This window comes from Littorina saxatilis, linkage group LG4 (assembly GCF_037325665.1).
Source record: "Littorina saxatilis isolate snail1 linkage group LG4, US_GU_Lsax_2.0, whole genome shotgun sequence".
Taxonomy (NCBI): Eukaryota; Metazoa; Mollusca; class Gastropoda; order Littorinimorpha; family Littorinidae; genus Littorina; species Littorina saxatilis.
The window spans coordinates 51,757,610-51,779,710 of record NC_090248.1 but is presented as its reverse complement, the minus strand read 5'-3'; the positions used below and the strand labels follow the sequence as shown (position 1 = coordinate 51,779,710).

Genomic DNA, 22,101 nt, shown 5'->3' with positions numbered 1-22,101 from the left:
AAAAAAAACAAACCTGTTTACCCCCATAAGTGTTTTGGAGTAATGCTCAGCCCCCAAAATAGTAATCCTGGCACAAAAATAGTAATCATCCAGCATTCGTCGCCAATTACAACGCACATGACAACTGTGTCTGCGAAACACAATCATGCACATATATCCATCATTCACAAACAAAACACATCAGTTTTTGTAGTCATCATAATTTCAAAGAAGATCACATCAAAAGCACATGCATCACTGATTCTTTTTCTTTTGCTCGTAGTAGGCCTTTTTCAGTGTGTCAAGCGCTTCTCTACTGTACTTGCGCTTGCCGAATGAGTGAGGGCGAGACTTCACCACTAGAAGGCTCTCCAGCGTCTCATCAGACAGACATGATCTCTGGTCAGTCCTGTGCTTTTTCACCCCATTTTGCCATTGAAAAAAAACAATGCCAAACATGTGAATTAATAAAAAATATAAAAAATTTTCTTCATTTTTTTTAATTTATGAAAATCGTAGTCTTGACACGGATAGCGGAATGGCGTATTTTTTGCAGAAAATCGTAATAAATTACGCCAAAATCGTAAGGGTAAACAGGTCTGAAAAAATCATCACAAAGTAAAAACCACCATAAAAGATGAAGCAGTTGGTTCAAACTATCAGACTTGAGACTCAAAGATTTTAATGTTCTTCTAAAAACAAGGAAAATTGCCTTGCCGTGTCAGGTGAGTCAAATCATAAAATACATCTAATTCACAGTACACAATTGCACTAAAAACACCACGACTTTCTGAGAAATCACTCACTGAAACAGTTGCAGCACGCCCGCTCTCTCTCTCTCTCTCACACACACACCCACACACATCAACACTTAATGGAAAAAAACCAATGCTTTAATTGTGAAATGCAGTAGAAGTGCACATTGAAGACTTTGTAAGGTGGAGATGCTACGGCAATCTATGAGTGTGGTTTTTCTCTCATCCCTTCTTGTATTGTTTAATTTCAAGTTAAAATTAAAGTTAATCCTATCCTCCGTTGATTGTACAAATAATTTCAGTTTCGTTTTTTTAAAGAACCTCAACTTTTACCGTTGCAGAGTTTGCTTCATGGACTGGAAAACCTACTGATCATTCTTGACGATGAAAGTATACTTTACCTGTTGGATGTCCAGGTAAGATCTTAGGTGTTCCATGGTATCCAATACAGCCACGTGGGCCATGTTCTGCTCGAACTGACATGGAGCTGTGGAAATGAGACAAAAGAACAACCCAAGCTACAACTCTTTTGTTAAAAAAATATTATAGAGAGCTTAAGTTAAAGAAGCCTATCTTTCTTTATTTGGTGTTTAACGTCGTTTTCAACCACGAAGGTTATATCGCCACGGGGAAAGGGGGGAGATGGGATAGAGCCACTTGTCAATTGTTTCTTGTTCACAAAAGCACTAATCAAAAATTTGCTCCAGGGGCTTGCAACGTAGCACAATGTATTACCTTACTGGGAGAATGCAAGTTTCCAGTACAAAGGACTTAACATTTCTTACATACTGCTTGACTAAAATCTTTACAAAAATTGACTATATTCTATACAAGAAAAACTTAACAAGGGTAAAAAGAGAAACAGAATCCGTTAGTCGCCTCTTACGACATGTAGGGGAGCATCGGGTAAATTCTTCCCCCTAACCCGCGGGGGGTAAAGAAGCCTATAATTCAGAATATTTCAGTAATACAACGTCAGGTCAACCATTTCTGTACACAAGGAAAGATTTCAAGCCTTTCCTGTCCATCATATCCTTTCTTTATCCTAACCCAACCCATATATGTACACCCACAAAGGAAAATAGATCAGCTGGACATTCAAAAACATTTATAGTCCAAATGAACTGGCTACAAAATAAAACCTTGTTTCTGTCAGAAGACCTCCTACATGTCAAAAGCATCAGACGGTGGACCGGCCAGGGATCAGAACAATGGATCAGATCAAAAAAGTATGCGTCAGTCACAGAAGAAAGAATTATGATGGCCTAAAACTAAACAGAAACTTAAGGTTCTAAATTCTTACCAACTATCATCCTAGCACAGCGGTGGAAGCACGATCAGGGCACTCTTTGGACCTGCTAAGAGTGCTCCTATATATATATATTGCAGAACTCCTTCAATGATAAATATGCTGCTTTACGCTGATAAACAAACACAGAATGTTTTTCATTGGGAGTTGTCCTCTAATAGACGAAGTCCAAAAATAACTGTCGGGTTTGTATGTGTTTTAGGAGAGTGACCTTTTCATGCAAAACCTCTGCCAAACATTGGAGGGGCCAATCACTAGTGAGAGGAGTATCGGAAACACGTGCTCAAGTTCACTTGTCCACCACCCAGACGGAGTTATTTCTGAAAATCGTCTATTGGAGAGGGACAGATAAAATAGTACAGTACTCACACAAGGGAAATAACTCCTGCACCCTGAGAAGGGCTGTGCGCAGCTCGTCGTGTTCCCAGGACTGGTGCAAAGTTCGCAACAGGTGTTCCACTTCCTTTGCCTCCATCATCTGGCTAGTGTCGCCCGCGCCCGGCTTTGGCGACCAGCGACCACTGTCGGACTGCTCCGTCTCCATCATCTTCCTGTAGTTCAAATATTTCATCCTTTACACTTCCCAAGACATAACACAGCGGCCGGTGTCACAAACTGAAAACTCTGCCTGAACAATCCCTCTCAATGCGGTCAATGCGCATGCGCTAACATGGGGAGATTAATCAGGTCGTGAACAACCTAACCCTAACCTTTACCCTAACCCCAGGTTCGTTCGGTTAAAGGGTCGCATTTTTTAAGTCCAAGATTGGCGCATGCGCATTGACAGTATTGAGAGGGAATTTGTTCAGCAGAGTTTTCAGTTCGTGACACCGGCGCCAAGTTTTAATTTTTCATCCTCTCACAAATGCTTGTCTGGTGTATTTGTGCTTTTCTCAGACTCGTCAGTTGACAATCTTGGAGTTTGTATTTGAACACTTCAGTGAATGCACTCTCCTTCTGAAAATCTTAAATCTGCTTATATCTCAAAGATCTGCTACTGAAAGTGTAGCACAATCATTTCTGCCCTTTTTTGGGGGTCATATCTAAGGATTTCTCCATGAAGATTAAATGTCTACTGGTACAGGTCTGCTCACATAAATACACCTTTAACAGTTTTGTTTCTCATTCATGAAGACTTTCTATTGACAGAGTTTTCTTCTTCTAGAAATGCACAAGCATCCAAGGATTTGTGAGAAGGAGTTGTGTTTGCAAATGTGTATATTTAGAAACCCTTAACAGAGAAGAGAAATTGTTATATTTGTGAGGACAAACACAGAGAGACACATCATATTCTGTTGCATTCTGATAATCATCGGTCCACGGCTATTGCCAGTTTCTCTCTGACAGCATGCTGAATTATTGCGCGAATCTACCAAAACAAAAATACAGAGTTATCTCCCATATGTTTTTCGCGAGCACTGATCTAAATTTAAGATCAGTGTTCGCGAGACGAAAATGATTGCAGATTGGCCGACTTCGATAGTGATCTCCGTTCTGTTCTTCACAGTTATGATAAAGACATCGTTCTAAGGTCAAAACAAGTCGAAATTTTGAGACTGCTGTCGGAAGGAGACCGTGATATATGGTTGCATCACTCTCAGCTGGTTACAGAAAAAATCGTCTGCTCCGGCGCGCACCGAAGCCAAAGTTGATTATCACATGACACTTTAGAGTTGTTTGCACAGTAAATACATCAGCGAAAGATAGCTCGCTTGAAACTGTCTTACATATCAATTCCTTTGTAATTAAAAAACAAGTCGCGTAAGGCGAAAATACAACATTTAGTCAAGTAGCTGTCGAACTCACAGAATGAAACTGAACGCAATGCCATTTTTCAGCAAGACCGTATACTCGTAGCATCGTCAGTCCACCGCTCATGGCAAAGGCAGTGAAATTGACAAGAAGAGCGGGGTAGTAGTTGCGCTAAGAAGGATAGCACGCTTTTCTGTACCTCTCTTTGTTTTAACTTTCTGAGCATGTTTTTAATCCAAACATATCATATCTATATGTTTTTGGAATCAGGAACCGACAAGGAATAAGATGAAAGTGTTTTTAAATTGATTTGGACAATTTAATTTTGATAATAATTTTTATATATTTAATTTTCAGAGCTTGTTTTTAATCCAAATATAACATATTTATATGTTTTTGGAATCAGAAAATGATGGAGAATAAGATGAACGTAAATTTGGATCGTTTTATAAATTTTTATTTTTTTTTACAATTTTCAGATTTTTAATGACCAAAGTCATTAATTAATTTTTAAGCCACCAAGCTGAAATGCAATACCGAAGTCCGGGCTTTGTCGAAGATTACTTGACTAAAATTTCAACCAATTTGGTTGAAAAATGAGGGCGTGACAGTGCCGCCTCAACTTTCACGAAAAGCCTGATATGACGTCATCAAAGACATTTATCAAAAAAATGAAAAAAACGTTCGGGGATTTCATACCCAGGAACTCTCATGTCAAATTTCATAAAGATCGGTCCAGTAGTTTAGTCTGAATCGCTCTACACACACACACACACAGACACACACACGCACATACACCACGACCCTCGTCTCGATTCCCCCCTCTACGTTAAAACATTTAGTCAAAACTTGACTAAACGTAATTACACAACACCATGAAAAATCATTATCGACGATCGCGAATCTGCTTATATCCATAACACATTACGAAAAGATCTAAATATGTAAAAAATTGATTTCTTACCCACAGAAAGAAAACCAAGGCATCCTGTCAGGAATAGAATGAGACCCGAAGGGAAGTAACTCATTTTTGACCTGAGTTCAGGATGATTCTGTTGGTACATAAGCACCTAATGGCAGTAAGCACTGTCACATAGATTAGTTTAGAGGACAGGCTGATAACAGGGTGGTAAACATAGATTTGAATAATCAGACTTTTTCTAGTTCCAGATTACTTTGCGATAGACAAAAGTGCAGTCTCGCTCATTAGGACTACCTTCTTCTACGCTTTACTTCTCCACATTTTAATCGTACAGTATGAAAGTTATTCACTGTTAATCACTGTTAATGTTAATGCTCACACACACACACACACACACACACACACACACACACACACACACACACACACACACACACACACACACACACACACACACACCTGATACTTAATAGACTTACAGAGGTTCAGAGGAAAGACCTAAGGAGCCACTGAGTGTCTTGTCATCTTTACACTGGTGCCACAAATCTGAAATAATACAACATTTATATCACAATTAAACAAGTCGCGTAAGGCGAAAATACAACATTTAGTCAAGTAGCTGTCGAACTCACAGAATGAAACTGAACGCAATGCCATTTTTCAGCAAGACCGTATACTCGTAGCATCGTCAGTCCACCGCTCATGGCAAAGGCAGTGAAATTGACAAGAAGAGCGGGGTAGTAGTTGCGCTAAGAAGGATAGCACGCTTTTCTGTACCTCTCTTTGTTTTAACTTTCTGAGCGTGTTTTTAATCCAAACATATCATATCTATATGTTTTTGGAATCAGGAACCAACAAGGAATAAGATGAAAGTGTTTTTAAATTGATTTCGACAATTTAATTTTAATAATAATTTTTATATATTTAATTTTCAGAGCTTGTTTTTAATCCAAATATAACATATTTATATGTTTTTGGAATCAGAAAATGATGGAGAATCTTCTTCTTCTGCGTTCGTGGGCTGAAACTCCCACGTACACTCGTGTTTTTTGCACGAGTGGAATTTTACGTGTATGACCGTTTTTACCCCGCCATTAAGGCAGCCATACGCCGCTTTCGGAGGAATGATGGAGAATAAGATGAACGTAAATTTGGATCGTTTTATAAATTTTTATTTTTTTTTACAATTTTCAGATTTTTAATGACCAAAGTCATTAACTAATTTTTAAGCCACCACGCTGAAATGCAATACCGAAGTCCGGGCTTCGTCGAAGATTACTTGACCAAAATTTCAACCAATTTGGTTGAAAAATGAGGGCGTGACAGCGCCGCCTCAACTTTCACGAAAAGCCGGATATGACGTCATCAAAGACATTTATCAAAAAAATGAAAAAAACATCTGGGGATTTCATACCCAGGAACTCTCATGTAAAATTTCATAAAGATCGGTCCAGTAGTTTAGTCTGAATCTCTCTACACACACACACAGACAGACACACACACACACACACACACACACGCACATACACCACGACCCTCGTCTCGATTCCCCCCTCGATGTTAAAACATTTAGTCAAAACTTGACTAAATGTAAAAAGACACCGTCACACTTACTATTGGAAAGGTAAGTATAAAATCAAAGAACCTGAAACACATTTGAGCCGACATTGCTGGAAAAGTGAAAGACAGATTCATACAAACTTATTTTGCTACACAAACTTGGAGAATGGCCTCTTGCTGGAAATAGAAATGAAATATTAAAGTAGAAGGACAAACAATCACAACACACTTCAAAGTTCCAGAGATGAAAACTGAGATTGTTATAAATCCAGAAAACATGCTTTTGAATTTGAGGCCAGCTAGTATAGCTGAGTTTTCCGCCCAGTGTTTCTGCATGATTCTCATCTTGTGGTCTTCTTCTTCTTCTGCGTTCGTCGGCTGAAACTCCCATGTACACTCGTGTTTTTGCACGAGTGGAATTGTTCGTGTATGACCGTTTTTACCCCGCCATTTAGGCAGCCATACGCCGCTTTCGAAGGAAGCATGCTGGGTATATTTTCGTGTTTCTATAACCCACCGAACTCTGACATGGATTACAGGATCTTTTCCGTGCGCACTTGGTCTTGTGCTTGCATGTACACACGAAGGGGGAATAGCCACTAGCAGGTCTGCACATAAGTTGACCTGGGAGATCGGAAAAATCTCCACACTTAACCCAGCAGGCGGCCGCGGCCAGGATTCGAACCCTTGACCTTCCGATTAAGAGACCGACGTCTTACCACCCCGCCACAGCGCCCGTCCTCATCTTGTGGTAATATGATATGTTTTGAAAATCGAAGAGTTCTATCAAGGCATGGTTTTTTTACTCCGGAATTCCTGATTCCCTAATGGTAACTTGGATCCCCGCACTTCAGCACAATACAGAAGGACTTCCACTGCTAGCTATAAAAATAAAATAAAAAGTCTCACTTATCGCTTGAAGTAGATCCATAGTATTAGTAGTACAGAACTGGTACATTCATTTATTTCAAAATTGTAATCTGAGCCCAGCTGAAAAGTAAAATTGAAAGATGGCTGCCGTTAAGATTCAAGCACAGCATACCACGGATGTAGTTCATAATCACTCATGGAAAACAAGAAGTTAATATGTGAATAGTTTTGCTCCTCTCTACTTTTATCAACGAAATGAAACGCTGTGCATGATGTGTCAACATTATCCAACCGCAGTCCTTCATCAAATGACATTTAACGAGCGAGATAAAATCAGCTGATAAGTGTTTGGAGAACAAAAACAACTTATCATCATCTGTCTATTTTTCTGATGCTAATTAACAATCCCATGCTATTTCTAGTCACTGAAAGTACATTAACTCTGAACTAATACGTTATCAAGACAAGGTGAAATAATGACTTTTACTTCTAATCTGATCATTACAGATTTCAAGGAAAACAGGAACTGTGAAAGAGGAAAATTGTGACCCTCCGCCACGGAATGAGTCGCGTGTCACCTTTGCATGATTTTCATATTTTTACATTTTCCTAAAGAGTTTTTTATGCTCTAGCCTGTGGTGAAAACCGTTTTAGAAAAGAGCAAAAACTGTTTGAGTTATAAGCCTGTGACAAAGGTGACCCTCACACTGTTACCAGACACTCCCCAGACTTATATTAAGCCCAGCGCAGAACCGCGCGAGGTGACATGCAACTCATTTCGTGGTGGAGGGTCACAATTATGTTCCACTGTACTGAGCCCTGCAAAAGGGAAGTAATTTTAGACGAGGAGGTAATTAGACTTAATAGAAGGAAGATATACTGACATTCCCACAAGTACCATTTAAGAGTAATAGATTAAAAAGAAAGAAAATGTTTCCAATTAATATTCTGTGGTATAATCAAAGTTAACTAAATAAGTTTACAAATTAAACTTTACCCGGACCTTAAACATGTTCATGACTAGTGGCCTGTATTGTAAAAATCAACTGAACCGTAAAGGCACAGTAAGCCTCCCGTAAACCATCACAGATACTGTCAGGCTTTTACACACAGTACAAACACCCTTCCATTTGAACGCTCACAGAACGGGAACATCCTAGGTGACCTATGTAAAAAGCGAGCAATTTTCAAAGAATTAATTTTTCGGATTGTCTCCATCACAATCGGACCGTGGTGCGTTTTGGCGCTAGACCTAACTTTTAAAATCTAAATAATAAATTGACAGCTTGTTACACAAACATTCTTAAATCATGAAAGAATTCTTTTTTCATCAAAACAAGATCAGTACAATTCGAAGTTTTGAAAGTTTGATAAAAGAAAAGCCCGGAAGCAGGGTCACGCAAGGTCGTGGTTCTCGTAACAGACGACAGTTTATGCCTATCGCCAGTTCCTCTGAACAGTCAAAAGCCATCGCTAGAGTTCTTGTGAACCACCTCCATTTGTTTCGTGCATAGTCAGAGGTACAGAATAACGTGCTATTGCAGAAAAGCTCACAGCGAGCCGCATTCAAATTACAAACTGACGATTGCATTGTGAAAAAGGGAAACTGGATCACACGGGTTCACGATGGCTCAGGGGTAAGATAAACCACGCAAAAATAAATTCTTTGAAAATTGCTCGCTCTTTACGGAGGGCATCTAGGATGTTCTCAAGCGGTGAGTGTTTAAATGAAAGGGTGTTTGTACTGTGTGTAAAAGCCTGACAGTATCTGTGATGGTTTACGGCAGGCTTACTGCCTTTAACATGTACTAGGCATAAAGATGTATGCATCTAATTTATAATGTTTACACCCTTTGTCAAATGGATGTGATTTCAACAGCCTGCTCAACATACCAGGCAGTACGTGCGGCAGTATAGATGACTAAAAATGTGTTCTCATGTTCTAGTAGAAATGGTGACAAAATCAGTAATAAACAAGTCACAACACCAAGCATTGTAACAACAATGGGCCAGCTGCTCATAATTAGCAATGCAAATCATCACAAAGTATAGGGTCCTGTCTATGTCAATATGCTGATAAGACTGAATTTAAATTTTAATTTAAGCTGAATCATGAATACTCTTATTCATTCTGTAACTTATATTATTTGTCAATTCCGTCTTCACATTTACTTTACATTTTGTGTAAAAGTTTACACATATTTTGAATCACTCATGAACAATTTGCACAGAAAATAATGACAGTATATTATATGTTCGTGCATGGTAGTAATTTCTTTTTATGTTATTGTAAATGCAAGCCCTATATATATATATATATATATATATATATATATATATATATATATATATATATATAATATTTGTAAATTATGTATTGTACATGTATGCTAATGCATGCATAGAGCTGTTTTAAGTAAGATGTTACCAAATGTTCATTTGTTTCCTCAATCTCCATCAAAGTCAGCCATTCTTCTGATTCCACATCTACAATTCTATTCCATTTACAGTAACGCACTTCATACCATTACATTCAGTACACCAGCTCTATCACAAGAGCCAGATGACCAGAAAACAAGTTGCGTAAAGTGATATAAAAACATATGTGACCCTCCACCACGAAATGAGTCGCATGTCACCTCGCGCGGTTCTGCGCTAGGCTTAATATAAGTCCGGGGAGTGTCTGCATGGTAACAGTGTGAGGGTCACCTTAGTCCCAGGCTTATAACTCAAACAGTTTTCGCTCTTCTCTAAAACGGTTTTCACCACTGGATAGAGCATAAAAAACTCTTTAGGAAAATGTAAAAATATGAAAATCATGCAAAGGTGATATGCGACTCATTCCGTGGTCGAGGGTCACATATAGGCTGTCAGCCTGAAACTAAAAGATCAACACTTAAAAAACCCAGCTAACACTGAAACTATATATATATATATATATATATATATATATATATGTGTGTACTAATGCTAGCCTAATTCCGAAGACTGCGAGTGCGAGGGGTCCAGCTTGTCTGCTCAAAGCATGCAAACATAGTGCCAAATTAACATATTTTCTTAAATTGTGAGTGCATTTTCACTCAGAGTATATAAACATGGCATACATATATTTTGGGATTCAGGAAATCATAAAGAATAAGATGTAATCATTTTCAGATCAATTGCTAAAAGTTTAATTTTAATGACAATTTGAGATTTTTAATGACCAATCTCATTAATTTTTAAACTTCCAAGCTGAAATGCAATCCCATAGTCCAGGCCATCGAGAAGATTACATGACCAAAATTTCAGCCATTTTGATTAAAAGCAAGTTGCGTAAGGCGAAATCACAACATTTAGTCAAGCTGTCGTACTCACAGAATGAAACTGAACGCACTGCATTTTTGTCACCAAGACCGTATACTCGTAGCATCGTCAGTCCACCGCTCATGGCAAAGGCAGTAAAATTGACTAGCCAGAATAGCGCGGTAGTGGTTGCGCTGAGCAGGATAGCACGCTTTTCTGTATCTCAGTTCTTGTTAACTTTCTGAGCTTGTTTTTAATTCAAACATATCATATCTATTATGTTTTTGGAATCAGAAACCGATAAGGAATAAAAATGAAATTGTTTTTAAATCGATATCAGAAATTTAATTCTAATCATAATTTTTATATTTTAAATTTTCAGAGCTTGTTTTTAATCCGAATGTAACATACTCATATGTTTTTGGAATCAGAAAAGGATAAAGAATAAGATGAAATTGTTTTCGGATCGTTTTATAAAAAAATAATTTTAATTACAATTTTCAGATTTTTAATGACCAAACTCATTAATTAGTTTCTAAGCTTCCAAGCAGAAATGCAATACCAAAGTCCGGCCTTCGTCGAAGATTGCTTGGCCAAAATTGTAATCAATTTCATTGAAAAATGAGGGTGTGACAGCTAGTGCCGCCTCAACTTTTACAAAAAGCCGGATATGACATCATCAAAAACATTTATCGAAAAAAAGAACAAAAATGTCTCGGGAAATCATTACCAGGAACTTTCATGTGAAATTTTATAAAGGTCGGTCCAGTAGTTTACTCTCAATCGCTCTACACACACACACACACACATACACCACGACCCTCGTCTCGATTCCTCCTCTATGTTAAAACATTTAGTCAAAACTTGACTAAATGTAAAAATGAGGGCATGACAGTGCCGCCTCAACTTTCGCTAAAAACCAGATATGATGTCATCAAAGGCAGTTATCGAAAATAGGAAAAAATGGTGTGTCGATATCATCGGGAGCATCTCGTTACTCCCCCGTATCGTTACTCCCCCGGCTCGTTACTCCCCCGACTCGTTACTCCCCCGTATCGCTACTCTCCCGGCTCGTTACTCCCCCGTGCCTTTTTATTACACTTAAGTAATGCAGTTATTACTTAATTCAATTTTCAAGAGAGAGAGAGAGAGAGAGAGAGAGAGAGAGAGAGAGAGAGAGAGAGAGAGAGAGACAGGGTCCCCACTGGTTTTTAGAAACAAAATTCCATGATTTTTCCATGACTTTCCATGAGCCTCAATAACAATTTCCATGACTAGATCCACAGGTCGCCATTTCCGAACACGCAAACTTTTTACGTCTTGTCACTGCCAGTTTTGACACTGGTTTGCTTTGCACTGAATTTGAGTCTCTTCGACAAGCAAGTCAAGCATTTGCTACGCAGTCAGATTATCGGTAATGTTTGCTGGTCCTGTCATTTCACTAAACTGGACCACAGGCGGAAGGTATCGTTCACGGGACCACTGGCTGGGCGACAAAAATAGCCGCTGGCGTGCTAAAGGTTAATTTTTTTTTCTTTCTTATTTTTGTTAAATTCCATGACTTTCCATGACTTGAATTGAAATTCCATGACTTTCCAGGCCTGGAAAATTAAAAATCAAATTCCATGACTTTCCAGGTTTTCCATGACCTGTACGAACCCTGGAGAGAGAGAGAGAGAGAGAGAGAGAGAGAGAGAGAGAGAGAGAGAGAGAGAGAGAGAGAGAGAGAGAGAGAGAGAGAGAGAGAGAGAGAGAGAGAGAGAGCATGTTTAAAGAACTTACAACTGTCAGATCTGCCTGTACATTCGTGTACAGTACATCTTTGAAAAAAAAAGTAGGCCTATATATTTTAAGCAGAAGAGATACGGGGGAGTAACGAGATGCTCAGCTCGTTACTCCCCCGTATCGCTACTCCCCTGGCTCGATACTCCCCTGGCTCGATACTCCCCCGGCTCGTTATTCCCCCGGCTTGTTACTCCCCTGGCTCGTTACTCCCCCGTACACAGAAAATGACTGGATAACCCTGTGATAGTAAGTTAGCATGAAATATTGTTTTTCCGGAGAAATTGTCTGGATAAACAAACAAAGAAACAAACTAAACAGCTGAACAGGGGGGGGGGGGGGAACAATATTTCATGCCAACTTACTATCACAGGGTTATCCAGTCATTTTCTGTGTACGGGGGAGTAACGAGCCGGGGGAGTAGCGATACGGGGGAGTAACGAGCCGGGGGAGTATCGAGCCGGGGGAGTAGCGATACGGGGAAGTAACGAGCTGATCCCGATATCATCTGCAAGAATTTGTTTGTAAAGTTTCAACTTTCATGAAGATCATTCTGTCAAGTAGTTTTCTGACATTCACACATATGATATGTTGACAGACTGGTACTTATATGCTGTTGAGCCTTTGTCTGATCTTTTGATCAGTTGCTATCCTAGCCTAACTTTATATACCACCACCCTCGTCTCAATAGATCCCTGTCTATATCAGTATATGTCAAAACATTCAGTCAAAACTTGACTAAATTACAAAAAAACAAAAACAGTTTTAATAAAAAGAAATCCTAGTGTATCCCGGACCCCTGTATCCTGCAAGTGTCACTTAAACCTTTCAAATACGCACACACACAAGTAAAAAATGTGTAAACTAATACGATGTACTACAGTTTTAAGCAAATCTAAACAGTGGTGATCAGCTGGGCGCAATCTTATCAATGCTTACTGACCTTTCACCCCTACCGCAACTCCAGCAGCTTGAATGGGTGTAAACAACACGATCTGGATCTTTTACGTTGCAGGAACCACTGTTGGTCATCTTCGCGCGGCACAACTTCCAAATTTAGAAGCAGACTTGATATTGTGGGAAAATCATGCTACTACTTCTTTTGAAGACATGGATCATTGTTATCATATCGACGGTAGTTCTGGTACGGTGTTAAAAAGCAAATTGTGTAATGACTTAGCCTTCAAACGCGGAATTCAAACAGCTGCACTTGGGAAAGCTGCCTTCAGATATTTCGCGTACCCTGACAAAAAGCAATCATATCTCGCTTCCTCTGTCAATTTGCAACAGTCTTCTTCCAGTTTGTTCCCATTCTTAAAAATGTTTGCATCACAATTATGGAGATAAAGAACTTACCGGGGACAGTTGCTCGCATAACCTGGCCATTTTGTACACACAACAGAGCATGTGATCTGTCAAACCGGAAGTTGACGAGAAACTGAAACTAGGTTTGAGTTGCAGGACCGTGACCCTTTGTTGGGGGTCACTGACCGGCGCGCTCCAAAACTTGCGTTGTCAGGTTGTAAGCGGATCTTTTAACATTAGTTTCTTGCTCAGAATGTGCACATTATTTTAGTCAAATCTGTGTCAATACGTGAAGTGGATATCACAGCAGCTTATCATCTAGTCAGGCCGGTACTTGCGACAGTAATTTTAGTATTTCCGTGTGACTAGGAGGCCGGCTGGGGCTATAGTCAGTGAAGTAAACTCACCGCGGACTTTACCCAAACAGGTAAATAAACAATGTTTGTGTATTTGTATGTATGCTGTAGCGAGTGATAAGAAGTTTTCCAGACTTTGAGAGTAAGTTTTGCACGCAACGGGCACCGATGTTTCACGGTCAGTATCAGTTCAAGTTCTGCACGGGCGGCGGGCGGCGTCATAGCCGCCTGTGGATCTTATCTATATAATATACTTCTGTGTACGTCGATCATTAATCCGGCGTCAGTAATGCGGCATGACTGGGAACAGTGGAACCCCCCTTTTAAGACCTCCAAAAATCTGAGAAAATCTGGTCTTTAAAAGGAGGGAGTCTTAAAATCATAGTGGGGGTAATCAGTTTTACAGAGGTTATGAAGGAAAGTCTGAGAAAACAAGGTCTTAAAAAGGAGGGAGTCTTAAATTGGGGGTCTTAAAGGGGAGGTTCCACTGTACTGCCGTTGAGTCGATCCCCGAATTTGGAAACAATTTTGGAAAGGGCACAAATGGCGGCAGGCCCGCAACTCAGTGATTGACTTGCAAACTCAGTAGCCGTCGTTCATGTCACTGCCAGTCAGTGAAACTGTTTGTGAACCGGCTGCGGATCATGCATAAGCTGAAGTTATTGTACACCAACCATGAAGTAATTCGCTCAACAGTATGCAGAACTTACGATTAGCATTGTTATGGGTGGCATTTCTGGGGGTCACCCTGTTACGACCCAAGCTGACATTCGCTGAAGTGCCGGCCGTTAGGCGCTGTAAACATAACAGTTTATCATGGCGGCCCGGAACTAAGACTGAGGTGGTTGAGCCGATAACTCAGTGAAAGATCACCAATTGTTTTGTTCTTCTTGTTCTTAAGAAGGATAATTACATTTTGTCTTTTAGAGCACCCCTTCTCGTGTAAACAACCGAGTTCGGCTCACCATCAAACACACACACACACACACAAACACTGACTCGCACACACGCACACACACACGCACACTATTTGACATACATGTACTAACACCAACACCACACACAGCGTCGTATCGGGCTTGCCGATTCAGTGAATGTTCAGCCTAAAGTTTTCTTTCTGCAAGGCTTGGTTTGTGACCATCTAATCGACAGTTACTGCTGTTTGTACACACTTTCTGTGATTTTCAATGTGCGACTGACACGCTTTGTTATATGAAGTCTTATATCGCGCGCGTATCTCCAGACTCGGACTCAAGGCGCAGTGAAGCGTTTCAAACCCGGCTGACGTAAATACCGGTAACCGCACGTAGTGTAGTATCTAGTACACATGCCATCATGATCTATTTATGCCGTGTCAGATGGAATTTTTTACACATTTTATCACGCATAAGTTCACATCGACCAGCAGATCGCAGCCATTTCGGCGCATATCCTACTTTTCACGGCCTATTATTCCAAGTCACACGGGTATTTTGGTGGACATTTTTTATCTATGCAATTTTGCCAGGAAAGACCCTTTTGTCCATCGTGGGATCTTTAACGTGCACACCCCAATGTAGTGTACACGAAGGGACCTCGGTTTTTCGTCTCATCCGAAAGACTAGCACTTGAACCCACCACCTAGGTTAGGAAAGGGGGGAGAAAATTGCTAACGCCCTGACCCAGGGTCAGTCGAACTCGCAACCTCTCGCTTCCGAGCGCAAGTACGTTACCACTCGGCCACCCAGTCCTTTGTTGACGTCCACTCTTTCCGTTTCAAGGTAATCTACGTGCATGACTGAGCCGATGGTCAGTGAAGCGTTTCAAACCCGGCTGACGTAAATACCGGTCAGTTACCGCACGTAGTGTAGTATCTAGTACACATGCCATCATGATCGCGGCTCTCTCTCTGTCTCTTTCCCTCTCTCGCGCTCTCGCGCTCTCTCTCAGTCTCTCTCTCTCTCTCTCCTCTCTCTCTCTCTCTCTTTTGCCTGTGTCAGTGTAAAGGAATTGATCGGTGCGCGCACACACACACACACACACACACACTGACGCACGCACGCACACACACACACACACACACACACACACACACACACACACACACACACCGAACCTGATGTGATTGATCAATTCCTTTACTTGATTTAATATTGGTTGGGTGATTTATTAAAGTTGATTGATTGATGGAATTGTCCAAGTTTTCCAGAACTGTCGCCTTCATCGTCAACCGGCAAATACCCCGATGAACTGAATCAGCAAACCAAGATACACATATTTATCTGCATAACTTATACTCTGAACAAGGCCAGCTGAATCATTCTGAGATTTCACCAAAAAGCACCAACAGCATGGGCTTGCGTCAGTCTGCAACAGTTCCTGCCACCACTTCTGAGTATTCCGAAGCATCCCGGAGTAGTAGGAACGAGCAGCTACGTCGTGAGTTTGACAACCTCTTTGCTGACATGGAGTTCCGAAGTAAGCGATCGGCCCTGATGAACTACCACGAAGCCGAACGCTATGACAACAGGTAAATAATCAAGGCATTCCTGTATTTGCATAATTCGTGTGACCTCAGGAGTGAAGCACATTTCTTTTAGGGACAGATCGACGACGCAAAGCGTTTGGGTGAGGATGCGAAGCGCCCACACCTTGGGGGGTCCGGAAAATGTTGATAAAAACAAGGAAAATGGAGCAATCTGGTGCAATCTGAGCCAAGAAACTCCCCCTAACACACCTTTCAAAATGTGAATTTAAGAAGACAAATTTGATAAAAACAAGGAAAATGGAGCAATTTGGTGCAATGTGAGCCATCAGTTTTTCTTTATTTTCAATAAATAAAAAAAAATTGTTTATTTCTTTCCATGTTTTAAATATTTTTTAAGGCTAGGGGGGGGTGTTCCGGAAAAAAACCCTGGATCCGCCCCTGATGTGTATGACCATTTTTATTCCGCCATTTAGGCAGCTAACCGCCGCTTTCGTGCCTTTAAATCATTCACACAACAATGTCATCTCTTCAGATCTCACATGGTCCAAATGATCTCAACCGTCGTGGGCGCATTGGGGGTGTCCGGTATCGCAGCCAGCGTGGCCAAGACCAAACAGGTGGCCGCCAACAGTGCTGGGGTGGCGGGTGTGCTGGCTCTACCCCTGTGCGCCATCCTGCAGTTTTTTTCCAACGGCAGTACCACCCTCGCACCCACCCTGGCGGAGAAGGCCAAAGTGCACACGGAAGCCGGAGCAGGGTGGCAGAGGATTGCGCGTCTGTCCCGTGTCTATCGCCTCCAGCTCAAACTCCTTCCTGACGGTCAGTATTTTAAGTCGTAACGGAGAAGTCCTCGATTGGTCGGTCGCATGTCGGACAAGATAGTTAGTTAGTCTTCTTCTTCTTCTTCTGCGTTCGTGGGCTGAAACTCCCACGTACACTCGTGTTTTTTGCACGAGTGGAATTTTACGTGTATGACCGTTTTTTACCCCGCCATTTCAGCAGCCATACGCCGTTTTCGGAGGAAGCATGCTGGGTATTTTCGTGTTTCTATAACCCACCGAACTCTGATATGGATTACAGGATCTTTTTCGTGCGTACTTGGTCTTGTGCTTGCGTGTACACACGTGGGTGTTCGGACACCGAGGAGACTGAGTCTGCACACAAAGTTGACTCTGAGAAATAAATCTCTCGCCGAACGTGGGGACGAACTCACGCTGACAGCGGCCAACTGGATACAAATCCACCGACTGAGCTACATCCCCGCCCTAGTCAGTTAGTTAGTTGTTGCTTTTTGGGTCCAGCGGACCATATAGGCCAAATCAATACCCCATGTCGAAAAAGACAGGGAGTCGTAAGTTAGAGGTCAGGAATAGTAAGAAATGTAAAGAATCCATCAGAGAACAACAACAACAACAGCAACAGCAACAACAACAACAACAACAACAACAACAACAACAACAACAACAACAACAACAACAATAAAGCCGCCAATCAAGGGATATGTAATGTAGAGGGGTAGTCATTTAGAAGAGGTTCAACTGCAACTTTTCCTTCTTTTTTGGCTTTGCCTTCAACGGTGATTCCAGTGTTTTGGGCACTTGGGGAGGGGGGGGGGGGGGGGTTTAAGGCGCTAGCAGGTCAGTACATAAGTTTACCTGGGAGATCGGAAAAATCTCCATCCGTAACCCACCAGACTGACCGGACTTTGAACACTCCACCTTCCGCATACGAGGCCAGCGTCTTACCCGCTGGGTCACTGCACCCGTCTTGTCAGTAACACGGTGGACAGTTTCACTCTGTCTCTTTGTCTGTTTGTCCAGACTGATTTTTAGATTTATTTAGATCTCTGATACATATGGGTCGACTGAGCTGAAATTTGGTGTGTAGCTTGGAATTGGGGTTCAGACGGTGTTCAGATTCCTCCAAAGAGGAGATATGAGCTGTACACGCCTTTACACAGCCATTTGACGTCGGAAGAATTTGCAGTAACATTTAAATTTAGCAAGCATGGTAGTGTACGTACACTAGTAAGATTATATTTTGTTACTCCATTTACGCTGTTTTCACAGATGTTTTTCATTGAGGTTTACGCTTGTTTACATGTGCATGACAGATGAATTGAACTCTGGCGTGCTGACCGCATGGTACCGCGAGGTCGTGGAGGCCACAGAAGAGGTCAGCAAGCTGATGCCCATCAGGGCGGACACCTACATCAAGTTTGAGCAGCCAGAGACGGTCAAGGTGCGCTTAGACAAGAGAGAGAACCTTTTGAAGAAATACAAAGACTTGGAAGTAAACGGGCCAGGACGAGAGTGACCGGATAGGGGAGATCATTCTGGACGAGTCTGGATCTGGGCTCAGATGCACCAAGCGAAAGTGGGTGCCACCCAACCGGGTGAGAACAAACCGCAAACAAATCTCAATTTCAACCAATCCAACACCGACCGCGGCTGGCTCTCACCCGGTTGGTAACTTTCTCGTGTCCCTCGGGCCTGGATGCCCACTGGGTGTAGTTCGTGGGGATTTCGTCACAGTTATAGGAGCCGACTATTACGTGACAGCTGGTGTGTGCATCGTCATTTAAATCAAACAGACCTCTTCAAGTATATGGTCGTAGATTTATGACCCCATAACATATTTTTGTTTATTTAAACAGTATTTTATTCGTAAACAGACACATTATAATATAACAACATCATTAAGAAGGAGCACAACAAGTTTAAAACTTATGATAAGTGCTCACATAAACATGCCTGAAATTTCATGGCGGAATATGACATGTGACTGTACAGCCTGGAATTTACAAAGTTTAACAAAAATCATATTTATAGTTCTCGTAAACTTGAGTAGGCCTATCAGCAGTAAATAGGCCCTAAGTGTTTTATACTTCAACTGCGTATGGCACGTAATATAAGCGTTCGCTTGAGTTCGTGTCCCTATTGTTTCTCGTTTTATTATTGTATTATGAACAAGAAGAGCAAACGCTCGATCGAGTCACTTTCGCAGTTCTGAATATTATATGAGGCATCAGATGGACAGGAAGAAATTGCTATTCACAACACAATGAGTCACGTTCACATAAAATTTGAGCCCGGTCACTTTTATAGTTTCCGAGAAAAGCCCAACGTTAAGTTGTGTGTTGCCGAACAGAAAAGGCTAGTTATCTCCCTTGTTTTTCTGATAACGTTCGTAAAAGGCTACAGATGTAAATACTTTGATGTAAAGAATAATCCTACAAAGTTTCAATCACATCCGATGAACTTTGTCAAAGATATAAAATGTCTAATTTTTCCTTTGACGCTGACCTGTGACCTTGAAAAAGGTCAAAGGTCAACGAAACCATCGTTAAAGTGTAGAGGTCATTGGAGGTCACGACTAAACAAAATATGAGCCCGATCGCTTTGATAGTTTCCGAGAAAAGTCCAACGTTAAGGTGGTGTCTACGGACGGCCGGCCGGACGGCCGGCCGGACGGCCGGCCGGACAGACTAACACTGACCGATTACATAGAGTCACTTTTTCTCAAGTGACTCAATAAAACCTTGTTTAAACAAAAAAAATAAATGATTTCAGCCAATAAAGAAAAGTGTTGCAATAGATGTAGCAAAGCATTCTCTCTCTCTCTCTCTCTCTCTCTCTCTCTCTCTCTCTCTCTCTCTCTCTCTCTCTCTCTCTCTCTCTCTCTCTCTCTCTCTCTCTCTCTCTCTCTTCATTTTATTTGTATAAAATATTATGAAACATTTTGAAAGAAAAAGGGTTGAAGTTATCACTTGTTCGCCATGTCTTGCTATCAGAATGTGTATTGATTATCAGATTTAGCCGGAACGTGTCCATAAGCAGTCTGCTTGTTAACGTTCTTAATGTAAGTTGTTACTGTTAAAACGTGTATACAAGAAAATTAATAAAAACACGCTTAAACCCAAAGTGTTGTCAAGCAAGCTGGAGAGCTCAACAGATTTTTTTTTTTTAATTAGCGAGAGTAATGAAGTAACCGGTTGCTGCATGTTAGCAATCAGCCATGAGGGAGGGGGAGGGGGGTATAAAGGTAACAATATTACACTATCGTTACACTATCTTAACACTTTCTACCCCACCTATGTTGACCAAGGTTTTTTTTAGCCGAAACAAGCTGTGCTGCAGCAAGTCACTCAGAATGGTAGTAACTGTGTATCAACACGCTGGAATGCAGGCGTTAGATGGACGTTACAGGAAGCGACTGAAGCTAACAGTCTGAGCGGATATATCTGTACCTGGTCAGATAGAGCCATATGAGTGGGTACGGATATATCCGTACCTGGGAGACAATGAGTTAACTAAAGTATTTCACCTTTGAACCTACTTTCTATCAGACACACTAGTGTTTACCATTTGTGCTACTTTTACTTGTAGAACTATGTACTATGTTACACTGTATTCAACAATGGTTGCAGAAAATGTGTTCAAAAGTCGAACACTTTCATTTAGAGTGCTGCATCATAATCAGCTGCAATGATGATAAACAAGAGAGAGAAAGAGATATATCTCCCTTGTCTCTCGCGTTTGTTTACTCACTTGTGAAATTTGTGTTCGGCGCGTATTATCTACGTTGACAATGTGCTCAAGAACTGATTTGATAAGCTTGCTTGTTCGTGGAACTCAAAGTTTACACCACTGAGTTGCACGTTTTATTGTTTGCAGCTCAGTCGCGTGCGCGCAACGGAGTGTGTATACGTGTGTGTGTGTGTGTGTGTGTGTGTGTGTGGGTGTGTGCCGTCTGTCTAAAAATTTACTTTCATTTTGCTTTGAAGAAAAAGTAATGTTTTCTGTGCCTCTTTATACGCCTGAACAGTGAATAAGAATACTTTATTATCTCATAGAGAAATTCAGGCGTGGTACATAACAATAATACAAACAGGACATTGTTTTTACATAAGACATATCGCACTATATAACAGGGCAGGTTATAAACACACCTCCCACATACCTTTCTGGCCATTCCTTGCATTGTGCTTACGCATTCAGTCATGAACACATCCATGTCTCACTTACACATCGCACACGGGACATTCTTAGCCTATACGCTCAACTTACCCATTCACACATGGACATTCGACCACGCCGCTCCACTTACACATTCTTATACGCTCCACTTACACATTCACACATGGGCATTCTTATATGCTCCACTTACACATTCCCACATGGACATTCGACTACGCCCACTTACACATTCCCATGATGGGCATCTTTAAAGCACTGCGCTTACCGTCAGTGATGTGACTAATCCATAACATGTTCTGGCAAAATAAATAAACAAAACCGTTTTGGCAACAACATTTTCATCAGCGTTTTTCATTTTTTCTTGGTGTGTGTGAAACGTGTACGTGTCAGGGTAAACAATAAAGGAATGGTAGGTAAGTGAGCACACAATCTCCTTTTTCTTTCTCAGTTCCGGTTTTGTCATGAACTAGGTAGGCTAGCAGAAAGTTTGTACAGTCAGCACTACCCGTGCAGATTTGTCTTTTGTGGCAGACCCTGTATGCACACTTACACACACACGCACGCACGCGCACGCTCACACACACACACTGACACACACACACGGCACACACACACATACTCTCACACACAGAAACGCCCACAGTGTTCAAACTTGTTAAAAATTGACCTTCGTCTTTGAGAATAATATAGTCTTTGTTGTGAGAGAGTGCGGCACACAACACATGGGGAATGACTCAGCCGTGCACCTGTCAGGATGCAGCAATTGTTACAGTCACGCAT

The 22,101-nt window shown here is 41.2% G+C and overlaps 2 protein-coding genes across 7 annotated transcripts in view; one reads left to right on the top strand and one right to left on the bottom strand.

The window, feature by feature from the left end:
- LOC138965040 (leucine-rich repeat serine/threonine-protein kinase 2-like) overlaps positions 1-13,630 on the bottom strand; it is a 135,432-nt gene extending 121,802 nt beyond the window's left edge. For all 5 annotated transcript variants that reach the window (XR_011455273.1, XM_070337165.1, XM_070337166.1 and 2 more), the window contains exons 1-4: positions 13,571-13,630; positions 5,197-5,263; positions 2,413-2,594; positions 1,136-1,221 (exon numbers count right to left, since the gene is read on the bottom strand). Coding sequence is in view for 4 of the 5 variants with exons in the window: in XM_070337165.1 (XP_070193266.1) it covers positions 1,136-1,221; positions 2,413-2,594; positions 5,197-5,263; positions 13,571-13,589 (354 nt within the window). In the remaining variant the exon portion in view is untranslated. The remainder of the gene's footprint in view (positions 1-1,135; positions 1,222-2,412; positions 2,595-5,196; positions 5,264-13,570) is intronic.
- Positions 13,631-13,648: 18 nt separating this feature from the next.
- On the top strand, positions 13,649-21,660 carry LOC138965042 (uncharacterized). Of its 2 annotated transcripts, none has more exons than XM_070337170.1 (4): positions 13,649-13,946; positions 16,064-16,384; positions 16,875-17,161; positions 18,456-21,660. In XM_070337170.1, exons 2-4 carry the CDS (start codon positions 16,206-16,208, stop codon positions 18,656-18,658), a joined length of 669 nt encoding a protein of 222 aa, XP_070193271.1. In that variant the 5' UTR covers positions 13,649-13,946; positions 16,064-16,205; the 3' UTR covers positions 18,659-21,660. The 2 variants fall into 2 exon arrangements, with proteins under 2 accessions (XP_070193271.1, XP_070193270.1); XM_070337169.1 differs by having other exon boundaries at positions 16,056-16,384.
- The last annotated feature ends 441 nt before the right edge of the window (positions 21,661-22,101 follow it).